The sequence below is a fragment of the Thunnus albacares genome, chromosome 16 (assembly GCF_914725855.1).
Source record: "Thunnus albacares chromosome 16, fThuAlb1.1, whole genome shotgun sequence".
In the NCBI taxonomy this organism is placed as follows: Eukaryota; Metazoa; Chordata; class Actinopteri; order Scombriformes; family Scombridae; genus Thunnus; species Thunnus albacares.
Genome location: NC_058121.1, coordinates 17,208,505 through 17,220,249, shown reverse-complemented (window position 1 = coordinate 17,220,249; position 11,745 = coordinate 17,208,505). Strand labels below are relative to the sequence as shown.

General features: G+C 41.0%; 1 protein-coding gene across 10 annotated transcripts in view; it reads right to left on the bottom strand.

The window, feature by feature from the left end:
• The window catches only part of epb41l2 (erythrocyte membrane protein band 4.1 like 2), a 51,919-nt gene that overhangs the window by 3,933 nt on the left and 36,241 nt on the right, over positions 1–11,745 (bottom strand). For 2 of the 10 annotated variants that reach the window (XM_044377004.1, XM_044377005.1), the window contains exons 15-23: positions 10,220–10,270; positions 10,041–10,073; positions 7,122–7,292; positions 5,173–5,259; positions 4,064–4,729; positions 2,646–2,774; positions 2,210–2,308; positions 1,855–1,935; positions 222–336 (exon numbers count right to left, since the gene is read on the bottom strand). In XM_044377004.1, the coding sequence (XP_044232939.1) occupies positions 232–336; positions 1,855–1,935; positions 2,210–2,308; positions 2,646–2,774; positions 4,064–4,729; positions 5,173–5,259; positions 7,122–7,292; positions 10,041–10,073; positions 10,220–10,270 (1,422 nt within the window). In that variant the 3' untranslated portion in view covers positions 222–231. Of the gene's footprint in view, positions 1–221; positions 337–1,854; positions 1,936–2,209; positions 2,309–2,645; positions 2,775–4,063; positions 4,730–5,172; positions 5,260–7,121; positions 7,293–9,163; positions 9,224–10,040; positions 10,074–10,219; positions 10,271–11,745 lie in introns of all 10 variants that reach the window. The other 8 variants (XM_044377009.1, XM_044377012.1, XM_044377008.1 and 5 more) reach the window with 8 other exon arrangements.

Sequence of the window (11,745 nt, the reverse complement as noted above, 5' to 3'; positions counted from 1 at the left end):
TAAACTTAACATCCCCTTTCATCAAAACGCTCCCCTAAATGCCTCTGTGATGATGTTCCACTTCAGGTGTGGGAACTTTCATTTAATTTTTCTGATTTTCTGAGTTTTTATCCTCAACAAACCACTAGCTGTTAATAAAGATATTACTTTCACCATGAATAATAATAATAATAATAATGATGATAATAATAATAATAATGAGTTACTATTATTATTATTACCTGAGTTCTGTCAATCCTCCTCCTCAGCCAGTTCAGTTTCTTTATGAACCACCACTCTGGTAACAGACATGTCAGGATGTTGCTCTTTGGCCTCCTTTATGGCCTGGGCCAGTGCCTGCAGTACCGAGGGGCAACCACACAGTGGCAGCACCGAGCACAGCGGGCAGTGGAGGAGGTGGAGGAGGTGGAGGAAGGAGAGGAGGGGAGAATGGTGGAGTTAAATGAAAAATAAAACAAGAAGCATAACAGAAAAAATGACAAGAATGCTGGATTTACGATCAGTGTACCATTTTACATCTCGGGGGTTAAGTGAATGTTTAATAGTGAGGATGTAAACTGGACGAGTTAAAATGGCTTCAGATGGCGGGAGCCAGATCTGTTCTCTTTACTTCTGGTCGAACCGAGGGAAGCCATCAAATGTAAGTCACATCACATTTCTTACATTTGTTCTTGTGTAAATCCAGCAAATTAGCACAGACAGGCAACGTAAACAAACCAGTGGAAGAGGGATCCATGCAGATCCAGACCTGAGCAAAATAGACTTTTACTTATACATTTAATCACGTTTGAGATATTTCGAGGGTGCTACATGCATTCTGACATCACAGAAGGAGAGTCAGAGTCTCACATAAGAAATACACTCGAAATGTCTTTATGATGTTTATAAAATTTACAATTACAACCTGTAAGTAAATGGACAGTGAGACATTTTCTGTCGTTTTAAGGGTGTTCATATCCATACTGGATGAACAGTGTAAGAATCTTAGCTCATTTTATTTTAAGTCTGCCAATTTTATAACAGTGCAGAAGTCATGATGGCTGCACAACAGGCTCAGCAGAGTATCACCATGGAATACCAAGTGTCTGCTGATGACTGTGGGTCAAAGACTGTGAAGGATTTGCAACCAAATAATGAAAAGTCTATGTTTAATGGTCCATTCCCCAATTTAAGGGGAGGAATATGTAGCCCCATATACTTATAGTCCCGAACTATGTATAGAAGGGATACAAATATATCATTATTATTATGTAGATGTAAACCCTCAGATTAAAGCTGAAAGTCACCCCTTTTATCTCATTTTCAATCAAATACGCTGGTGTACGCAGCAAACATTTGACAAATCTGACAAGGACAGTAAATCAAAGTAACTGAGACAAACAATGAATTCTGACACAGAGTGGTAAAGAAATGAAACAAAAAAAAGTTATTATTTTCTAGATGTATGGAGGAGTTAAGTGTAGACACAGACGTAGCAGATCACAGCCAATGGGTGGGTGGGATCTGGGTGTGACTGATGACTGGGCATCTCTAAGAAGTGATTAGTAAATTAACTGTGCATTCAGACTGCGAGCAACATGATCAGCATGTCACCAGAAGTCAGTTTATTCCCCTAAGTTTAAACAACCCCTAAATTTACCTGAATGAGGTAAGCTTCATCATTTCCATATCGATGTAAAAATGTAAGCGCAAGTAGTCTCTATATCTTTAATTTTTAAGGTTTTATGATTATATATCAACAAAATGATGCTGGGAAAGCCTTTCATACCACCTACATCTGTTCAGAATTGAGCGACTCACACAGCTGGAACTCCAGATAAAGCAGAGAGATCAGCTGTGAGTCTGAAAACTGACCTGGTCGTGGTCGATGTCACAGTCGCCTGTAATGACGATGCGTTTCTCAATCCTCGTCTCTGATAGGCCACCCTTTAATGTCTGGAAGAAATATACAACAGCAATTACTTGATTCCTGTAATAACCTCCTGTATGGTTGCCACCTGTTATATACAGTAAAGACCAGAGTAAAATGTGTGATAGAAGTATAAACGTGACATCAATGTGAGAAAATGTCTTTTGTGTTTGTGCAGCTGTATGGTGGAATATCCCACAAAAGATAAGAGGGGGGTGACTGTCTGAGCCAAATCATGTGATGTCATAATGACTTCGGTCCACGAGAAATGTGTGTTTGTGTATGAGCGTCTGTCTGTACCTTGGTAATGTGTGTGGTTGTAGTAGTACACAGAGATTCAGAGGTGATTGTCTGAGCAGTCATCAACACTCCAGGTTCACCATCGCCATTCCCATCCAACTGATAACAGAGGAAGTAGAGAGAGAAAGAGTTAGAAAGATCCCTGTTAGACGTTTAAGACAAGGTCTTTCGTCCTGAACTTCAATTCATCTAATTCTTAAAAACAAACAAACAAAAAAAACACTTTCTTTGTGGGAGAAGGAATGTTGGCGCCATGCACTGTTGCAAGGAAGGAAGCTTTTTTTGAAACATGCTTTCAAACAAAACTTTAACATTAATAAGCCCCTTAAGATAAATATAAAATGAAAAGCTGAAATACACTGATCCACATCAGAAAAAAATAAAAAATAAATCAAGCTCTCTGTGTTTTGCAGCAAAGCTGCCCTTAAATGTGCACCTGTGCAGCTTCGTATGTGATGGTCTTGGTTTCCGTATGTACGATGGGCACTTCTTTTGTGGCTATCTCAGTTTTCTGGGCTGCAAACGTGTCTGATATAGTCACCATTTCTGTCTTTACCACAGGTGGCTGGGAGGGGAGGAGAGAGAGAAGTGAGGGGGGGGAGGAAAGATGGTTAATATATTGAATGTGAGACAGTTAGGGAATCATAAAGAAATATGTTGGTATCTATGCACTCGCTTTGGGTAAAAAAATGTCACTTCCAGTTCAATAAAAGTATTGTTTTTTGTTTAATTAAGAAAACTACAAAAAAAAATGTATTAGAAAGTATTGTATTGAAGGGGAAGTGATTCAGCTGCTCCATACACACCGATACACACAGCAGTAAGTAGATGTATAAACACAGTATATGCAAGTAAATGCAGCAAAAATTCATGCGTGAAAACAAGAGCTACCAAACTCATGCAGCGCAGCGACACAAGATGACAATGTCTACTTAATGCAATAAAAAAAGAGCAACAGCTACGACAGCAGCACTACTGCAGAAATATCTTTGGTGTCATCATGCGACTCAGAGTACGGCGCGGCACAGACATGCATAAAACATGAGCCGGTAACACAAAAGCGATACTGACGTGACTGGCGAAAAGAAAAATGGCAATTGAAATGTAAACAACATGCAAAGATGACATTCAGATTGAGCGGATGGCATTTACAAAGTGGTTGGCAATGATGATTTCCACAATGCCGTTACCATGGTGACCGTGACAAGCCAATTAAACACTAACAGAGAGAGAAAGAGAGAGAGAGAGAGAAGCATCACTGCCAAACACATGGAGGACACACAAAGACACACACACACACACACACATGCACACACCTACAGTAGGTGAAATACGGCATGCAGAGCAAAGAGCAAATATTCGCCTAAAAATAAAAGCGTCATGCATTTTCCCCACTTAGGCCCCATTTACTTCACAACACTAAAATACAATGCGGTGAACGAGTAGGAAGCAGTAACAGCACCACACAACACTACACTATGTGGGTCAGGAGTCGATTAGGCATGTTGATGATGGTATGAAGTATGTTTAACAGAGAAATTATATGAATATGATGAAAATCTGAATAAAGACTGAAATTAATTATATAGCAGATGATAACTTGACATCAACACATCAAAACAATGATGGTGAATTGTATTTTTTTTTTTTTTAAAGGACTCTTCTGGAGTTTTAACTGTACTTCTGACAAGGACAGGAGTGTGAGGATGTACATGGGGCTTTAAAAATTCACGCAAGCAGGAAGGAAAAACCGGCACTGTGGTAAGCAGGAAGGAAAAAAAAGTGGGTTTCTACGGTTGGTAGGAGGGATCAGACCCCAGGGAAGCTCCGCAGTCGGCCCAGTGAAGACTTTACCTCAGAGCAACAAATAACCTGTGGCCGCGGTTCTGCTTCAACCAGTGAGGCTTCTCCGTTCACTTTAGGCTCCTCCTCTTCCTCTGCAGGAGCGACCAGCCCGCTCACGCCCTCCTCGGGCAGGGTGAGTCCGTTGGGAGATTCTTCGGGTGTCAGCATGGGATCGTCTGTGCTCTCCTCGGTCTCACCTTCCTTCTCCTCCTCTGCGTTCTTCTTCGTCTTCTCCGGTTCTGCTTCCTCCGTCCTGGACTCCTCTCCCTCTCGACTGGCTGCTTCTGCGGGCTGGCTGACTTCGGCGGGACCAGAGGAAGAGTCAGGACAGTCAGGCATGTCGTGCTCCGCCGTCTTATCCTCCTCTCTCTTCTCCTGCTCTTCTTCCTCTTCCTTCTCCTCCGGTATTTGCGTATGAGAGATGGACACGGAGACATTCGGGTGATACTCCGCTTCGTCCTCGCTCTCGCTCTCGGAGGAAACGCTCTCCTGTTTCCTCGCTTTCGCTTCCTCCTCCGCAACTGCTTCCTCTTCGACTTTCACTGTCTGCTCTCTCGTTTCCTGCTCTGCAGACGGCTCAGCAGGGGAGCTGGGAGTGACTGTGACAAGTCTGGCTTTGGTTGCTTTGGAAACTTCTTGGACGACAACGGTTTCTTCGATTTCAACTTCGGTTGTCTATACACACGCACATACCCATGCACGCATGTACACGTAGTGCACAGACACACACACACACACACACACACACACACACACACACACACGCACACATACATACAATGAGGTGCACACACATACACAACAAACGCATGGGGGACAAAAACAAAAGCAAAATATGATCATTGAACATAAATCTCAACTGAAAAGAAATTAATAACCAAACAAAATCAGGAATAAAAAGAAGATGAAGATGTTCAAACTGTGGACCGAATGACAAAAAAGATGAGAAAAAGTGAGAAGAACAAGTAGAAAGACAAACAAATGAATAGTCAGCTGAAGTAAGAACATGACATTTCAAACTGCAAGTGGTAAATGGAGGAATGAATGAAGGAAACGATGGATAAGAAGCGTCATGAGTGGAAGGCTGGAGGGAGTAACGAGAGTGAAGTTAGAACCACCTTTTCAGGTTCTTTGGTGTCAGTGTTCGTGTTAGCAGCAGCAGCAGCAGCAGCAGCAGGAGCTGCTTCCGTTTGGGTCACACTCACCTGCGTGACAGAGAAGTTACCATGACAATCATCAATCACACACCAGAAGTAACATCGTCATTGTTAGCATCAAATGTCATCTCAACGTTTTTTTGTTTTTTTTTTGTGATGCATCGTTATCACAGCACAGAGAAGGGAGGTGGGATTTGTTACTTGACTTTTCTCTCCCTTTCTCTCTTTTTCTCCATCTATATCTCTTTCTGTTCCTGGTGGACTGCTTTTCATGTATAATCAAGTTGATCTCCATACAGTATTAAATACAGCAGGATTAAAAGAGATGGAATAAAGGAGTAGAAAGGAGAATAGAACATGAAGAGATGAAGAGAATATCTCATAAATACAGAACTTGCAGAAAAAAGACAAAAGAAACATGATATTGAAGTCAGCAGCGTCTTTCAGATGTTGATGATCACAAAAAAATGTCCATACCATAATGAATTGAGTCTTTTTTAACCTATGTAAAAAAAAAAAAAAATCAACACATTATGGCAATTTCCTCATTATTTAAGACAATGACACAAACTGCTGCTTCAATACATGCTGCTTTTTTTTCCCTAAAGGTGCTGGTGAAGACCATACTAAAAAAAAAAATGGAGCAGATTGTTATATTTGCATTCAATCAACATACATATTTACCATCACAAAACAAAGAGATGACATCCATGCCGTTTGCAGCTGTTAGTTGTTTTTAGATTAGATTCATCATGCCATTTGTGCATCCACGACTCATTAAGAATAGTTTCCCATACAAAATAAGGATCATCACCATTCATCCAGCATCCACAGCAGGCATTACTGACAGCTCGCATCTCTTATACTGTGTTAACACATTTGGCAAGCATCCTTAATTAACTGAAGCATTACAGGATGTCAGTTTACTTTCAAGGTGACCAACTTAGGGATGCAAATTTTTGAGTTTAATGTATGGATTGGAATGAAAGGAAACTGACTCCTAAATGTTCAGTAGTAACAACAGCACCTCAGTAGTAGTTGGGGAAATAAGAAGCCCTTGAGGTGCAGCGGTACTGCAGACAGCAGGAGTAGTGGATGAACATGTGGTTATAACAGCATCTAGTGTTGGTTCAGGAATACTGCAGGCAGCCGCAGCAGCTGAGTGTCTACTGTAAAGAACGGAAGCTATCTCCTCTTCAAGGCTCTACAGCAACACACACACACACACACACACAGACGCAGCAAAGAAGTAGAGAAAGAAACATTTAAGAGCAGAAAGAAAGACAAGAAATCACTCTGAATAGATTAACACATCAGACATGAAACCTCACTATCTCACACACTCAGAGGAAATAAAGCACAAATGATATAAAGCACAGCCATGCTTTGCACCTGCACCTCTTGCAATGATTATATAATGAGCCAGAACAGAACCAAACAAATTTGTTTAAGACCCCGGAGCAAAAAAAAAACCCCAGAGAAACACAGAACAGCAGAGACAGAAGAGAATAAAACCAATATGCCGTAGGTACTACAATGTGAGTCCAGCTGAAAAAGGAGGAACAGATGGAGCAGAGCACCAGTGACAGTTCAGTTTTGTTTTTCGGAACATTTCCTACAGATAAAGAAAATCGTATTAAATCCATCAAATAACGTGCAGGCGTTAAATGACAAGTAATGAAAATCAAATCAAGGTAAAGCATCAAATGATAACAGTCTCCTTATGTTAGGATCATAAGGAGACAATGGAGAGAAGTTTTAAAGATTGACGTTTCTTTGCAGTAAATCATGAAAACATAGTTTTGAAGCACCACAATCCTTTGCATAAGGGCATTTCACCTGCACCATGTTTTGTAGGCAAAATGCCCTGCAAGTCAGTTGCCGAGACAGAAACATCCAGACAGACGTACCACTTGCTGTTGCTGTTGAACACGTATCGTTGTAGCGGGAGAGGAGGTGAGACGTTTCTCCCACTGGTTGGGCTGAGGAGGAGAGGGAGGTGGCGCCTCCATAAAGGAGCGTTTTAGCTCGCTAATGCTAGCTTGGTGTTTCAGAACCTCTTCTTGGGTCTTATCATGGTCCTAATGGGGGGAGGGAGGGGGAGGGTGGAGGGAAGAGGAAGAAAGGGAAGGGGGAAGGTGAGGGAGATGAGGGGACGGGCAGAGGGTAAATAAGATGATTATGGATGAATGAGGGAGGATAATGGTTGGGGATAGGATAGATAGGTAGCAAGGGCAAGAAGTGTAGGAATGAGGGACAGATGAGGGGGGAGAGTGTGGGGGAGGAGAGATGGAAAGGAAGCGTAATGGGAAGAGGAAAAGAGGAAGGGATGGAGAGAGAGGGATAACAGCGGAGAGGGATGGGGGGGAGGGAAGGGGAAAAATTCGGTTCAACAGGTCACAGGAACATTAGTCTGTCAATCAGGAGGATGTAAAGATGGACGCCATGCCTCACTGGAGCCTTGTTTTTAAATTTGGCTGGAGGTGAAAGTACTCTCACCTGTATTTTGTTCATGTGTGTGTGTGTGTGTGTGTGTGTGTATGTACAGTATATAAACAGGCTGCAGTGAAGCAGGGCCTCTCCATCTTGTTGAGGAGTTTTTTTTCTTTCATTGGACCAGGAACAGCAGGGCAGACTGCAGAACATGGAGCTGATAATGGTGATCATTGTGAGTTGCTCTATTTCTCTGTCCTTCACTACATTTCCATGTAACTGTTTGCTCATTTTTTTTAGTCTGTATCAGCTTTTGTAACTTCTTCATTTGACCTGAATGTCATTTTTATTTTCTTTATGCTACTTTCTAAGCTAAAGTGTCTTTTCATTTCACCTCAGTCTTATCTTCTGCTCATTTGCTATGTATTGTGGAGGAAGATCAATGAGACTGTTTTAAATATCACATTCTCCTTTCTTCTTCCATAAGTCTTCTAAGCCCTCAGCTGAAAATACTACACACTCTGTAGACTTCTGCACTGGTTCAGATTCTAGCTGGTAAATCATCACTATCAGTCCCATGTTGCATAAAAAGATATATTGTTGTTGTTTTAGTACGTTATCAAACCACACATCACTCGACGCTGGCAGCCGATCACCGGAAAAACGGGGAGGAAGCTCCTCGTGTAGGTTAGGGAGGCAGGATTAGTCAGGTTAGACGCAGCTGCCTGGCAATAATCAAACTCTTTAACCAATCAAATATTGAAGACATAAGATATAACAAACAGCATTCAACATGCACAGAGCATGCATAAAAGTCTTGTCGACGGGGGACGTTCACACACACCGCTGATCCTATTCACAGAGTAGCCATTGTGAACACTCTTGCCTGGGAAACTGCCTGGAAGAGCGAGTCCCTACTGTACTGTACTGTTGTGTACGAAGATACACATCATATAAATATTTAACATTGTCCAGACTGCATTGAAAAATGCGGATTAACTGTCCTGATATGAAAATTAAAGCAGCTGCTGCAGGCGTTGTTCCTGTTTAGTGCAGCCAACCTCATCGTTAATGTGTTCAGAGCTGCATAGATCAGTTTTTGGCCACTAGAGGGCAGGATAAAAATCAGATATGACATTAATGGCTAAAGTGTAAAAAGTGCAGCTTTAAGAAACATTTGTTTTATAATATAATACATAGATAGTCAAGTTTCCCAGCGCGGTAGTTCAAAATAGCTGCTATGTGAATTAGGATAATTAGCGTTACAACTTTTGTCATAACAAAACATTTTTCAATAACACTTGAATCACAGAGATGAAAATTGGAAAGAGCTGGCATCGAGTGTAGTCTTGGTTTTACGCACATAGACACACGTAAGCATGCACACAGAGCCTGAGAGTGCGAGAGGGCAGCAGTCTTGTACAGTAAAAGTACAGAGGAAGTTGTAGTTCTGATGGCGTCAGAGTACACAGAAACATGTAGTTCTTATTTTCGGCCATCAGACGACGCCAGTACCAACCTCCAACATTAAATTACTGTGCCTCACATAAATATTGTCCCCATGCACTCTCAATGGACTCTGGAAGGCAGACATACGGCACAAAATGAAATGGTGAAAATTACTTAAAAGAAAGTGAACAATTATCATAAAATGAATGTAATGTGTTCAAATAAATAAAATAAATCTGTAAAATAATAACAATCCAATGGAAATAAATGAGAAATCTAAATAAAATAAAAAAATGGAATATAAATAAAAACTGGAAATCATTAAAAAAAAAAACAAAAAAAAAAAACTCAGTGGCAGGTATGTGGTGACACGGCCAAAATGTCTCAAACTGTGGTGAAGGCTGGAGGATGGGTACAAGCACACATTAAAAACAGTTTTTTTTTAATATAATGGTGCTCCCACTCGAACCCTTGTTAACATACAAAATTCAAAGCATTCAAAACATCACAACACCAACAGGCAGTAACACAAACCAACAAACCCCAAAGTGCTTTCAGCAAAACCCAGATGTCACAGATGTGAACCAGAAACCAAACTGTGAAACCATCAGCCACAGCAGAGCAACCGAAAGTGAAGGTTTTGGGTGAAAGAGCCCATTTAGGATCAGTTTTTCTATTCAGGCCCAATCTGCAAATCAAATGTAAAACAAAGGGTAGAATTTGAGCTGTATTTGTAACTAAATAAATGATTATTGAAACATTTAGTTTTCCAGATTCCAGATTGGGTCTTTATTAGCTAAAACTGACTCCGTTTCATCATATCAGGGCAACTTCACCACAAAAGAGTGAACCAAACCAACCAACCAACCAACCAACCAACCAACGCTGGCAAAGCAAATGATTGACAGACCAATAAACAATCAAATAATTAATAACAATGTGTGAACCTGAGAGAGGGCAACATCACTGGCTCCAAGTGACTGTTGTTGGGGTAAAGTCAGGGAGAAAGTAAGGACAGGTTAGGTTTACTTCATGTCTGCTCCACCTCACTACAATCTAATCAATATTTTTTCTATTCCTGTATTACTCTCGCAAGAATTTGCAAAGCATGCTGGGCCCTACAGACCTGGGAGGGCGTGGTTTCCGCATCGCCAGGGCTTAAGTCCACCTCCTTAACCTTCAGTGTTGTAGTCATGGCGATGGTAGTCATGACAAAATGAGAGGGGGGGGTGAGGGGAGGGGCGACGAAGAAAGAAAAAATATGAAATGGATGATGGGAAAAGCTATTTTCTTCCCCAGCAACCTTGATGTCAAGGAGCACTGCTGGTCATGTGACCTCTGCATCAAACCCGCAGGACGAGTGAGATGTGACGGGAGTCTGAGAGGGTCGAAGAAGGGAGACAGCAGGCGCTACTGACTGCTGCGGTACAACTTTTAAATAAGGTATTACACCATCTGTGTCAAAGCGTGTTTCTTTTATATGAATGCAACTTTATATGTACATGATCCTTTTTCTGGAAAAGAGGCCAACAGATGAACTACACTACTGCTGAAAAGTCCACATCCGGTTCACTTTATCTACAACATGGATAAGAAAAGTAAAATGCTACAACTACTGTAGTTTCTGTGCCTGTGTTTACATTCTGAGAACTATGAATGCTACTTTTTAGTCAAACAGGAAGTTCTGGGCACTAGGATGTTTTTGGTTTGTCTACAGCTTTTTTCTTAAGTAGGCCTCTAGTTCGATACGCTGGGTTTAGAAAACTAGCTCAGGCTCAACTTTTGCCTACAAAATCAGCTTCATTCGCCCAAGAGAACACCAAATAGCCACCACAAAAACCGCATCGTATTTTTATCTAAAAAACCTGGCTGAAAGCGAACAACAGTTGGGGGAGGGGGGGCTGCAGAGCAGAGTCTATCAAGGAACATCAGGGATCGGGGGGAGGGGAAGTGTAACACTGTTTACTCTTAACATTCATTAGCGATAATAAATACACATCCATTAAGCTTCAAGTGCTATCAGGTGGAGGGGTTCGTCTATCCTGTATGTACAGTCGTAACATCTACTCTACAACTAATCTTTCAGCGCCGTGCTGCTTTGTCTGCACTACGAAGGCAAAACTGCATTTACAAAAATAACTTATTGCTTGGTATTGACATCCACAGCTTATTTATTTTAAATCGTACCGATTAATTATGTAACTTCATTTGACAATGATTATTTGACATGAATCTTCATGTCGAGTGTTTTACGCAGAGCAAACGCACGAAGGGATGCCTTTATAAGCATGAAAACTGTCAACTTTTACAATTTAAACATACTAATTGGTTGAACCGACTCTCAAAACATGCCATGTCTTGCCTTTGTATGTTAAATCCTGTTCATCTTTCCATATAGTCTCTAATAGAGCATTTAAATCTGTTACTATATCTTTCCTTTCTGTATATTTTAAAATTATACTTTAACCAATAAAATAATATCATCTTTATTTCAACATTGTTCATCCTTTTCTCCTCAACTTTGTTTAATCTTACTTATTCTACTCTCTTTTATTTATTATAAACAATACAGTGGGGTTTGGCAGGGTGAAGGGATGGTAAGAGGAAAGAAAATACCGGGTAAAGGAGGTGGTGGTGTTGTCGGGGAGGGGG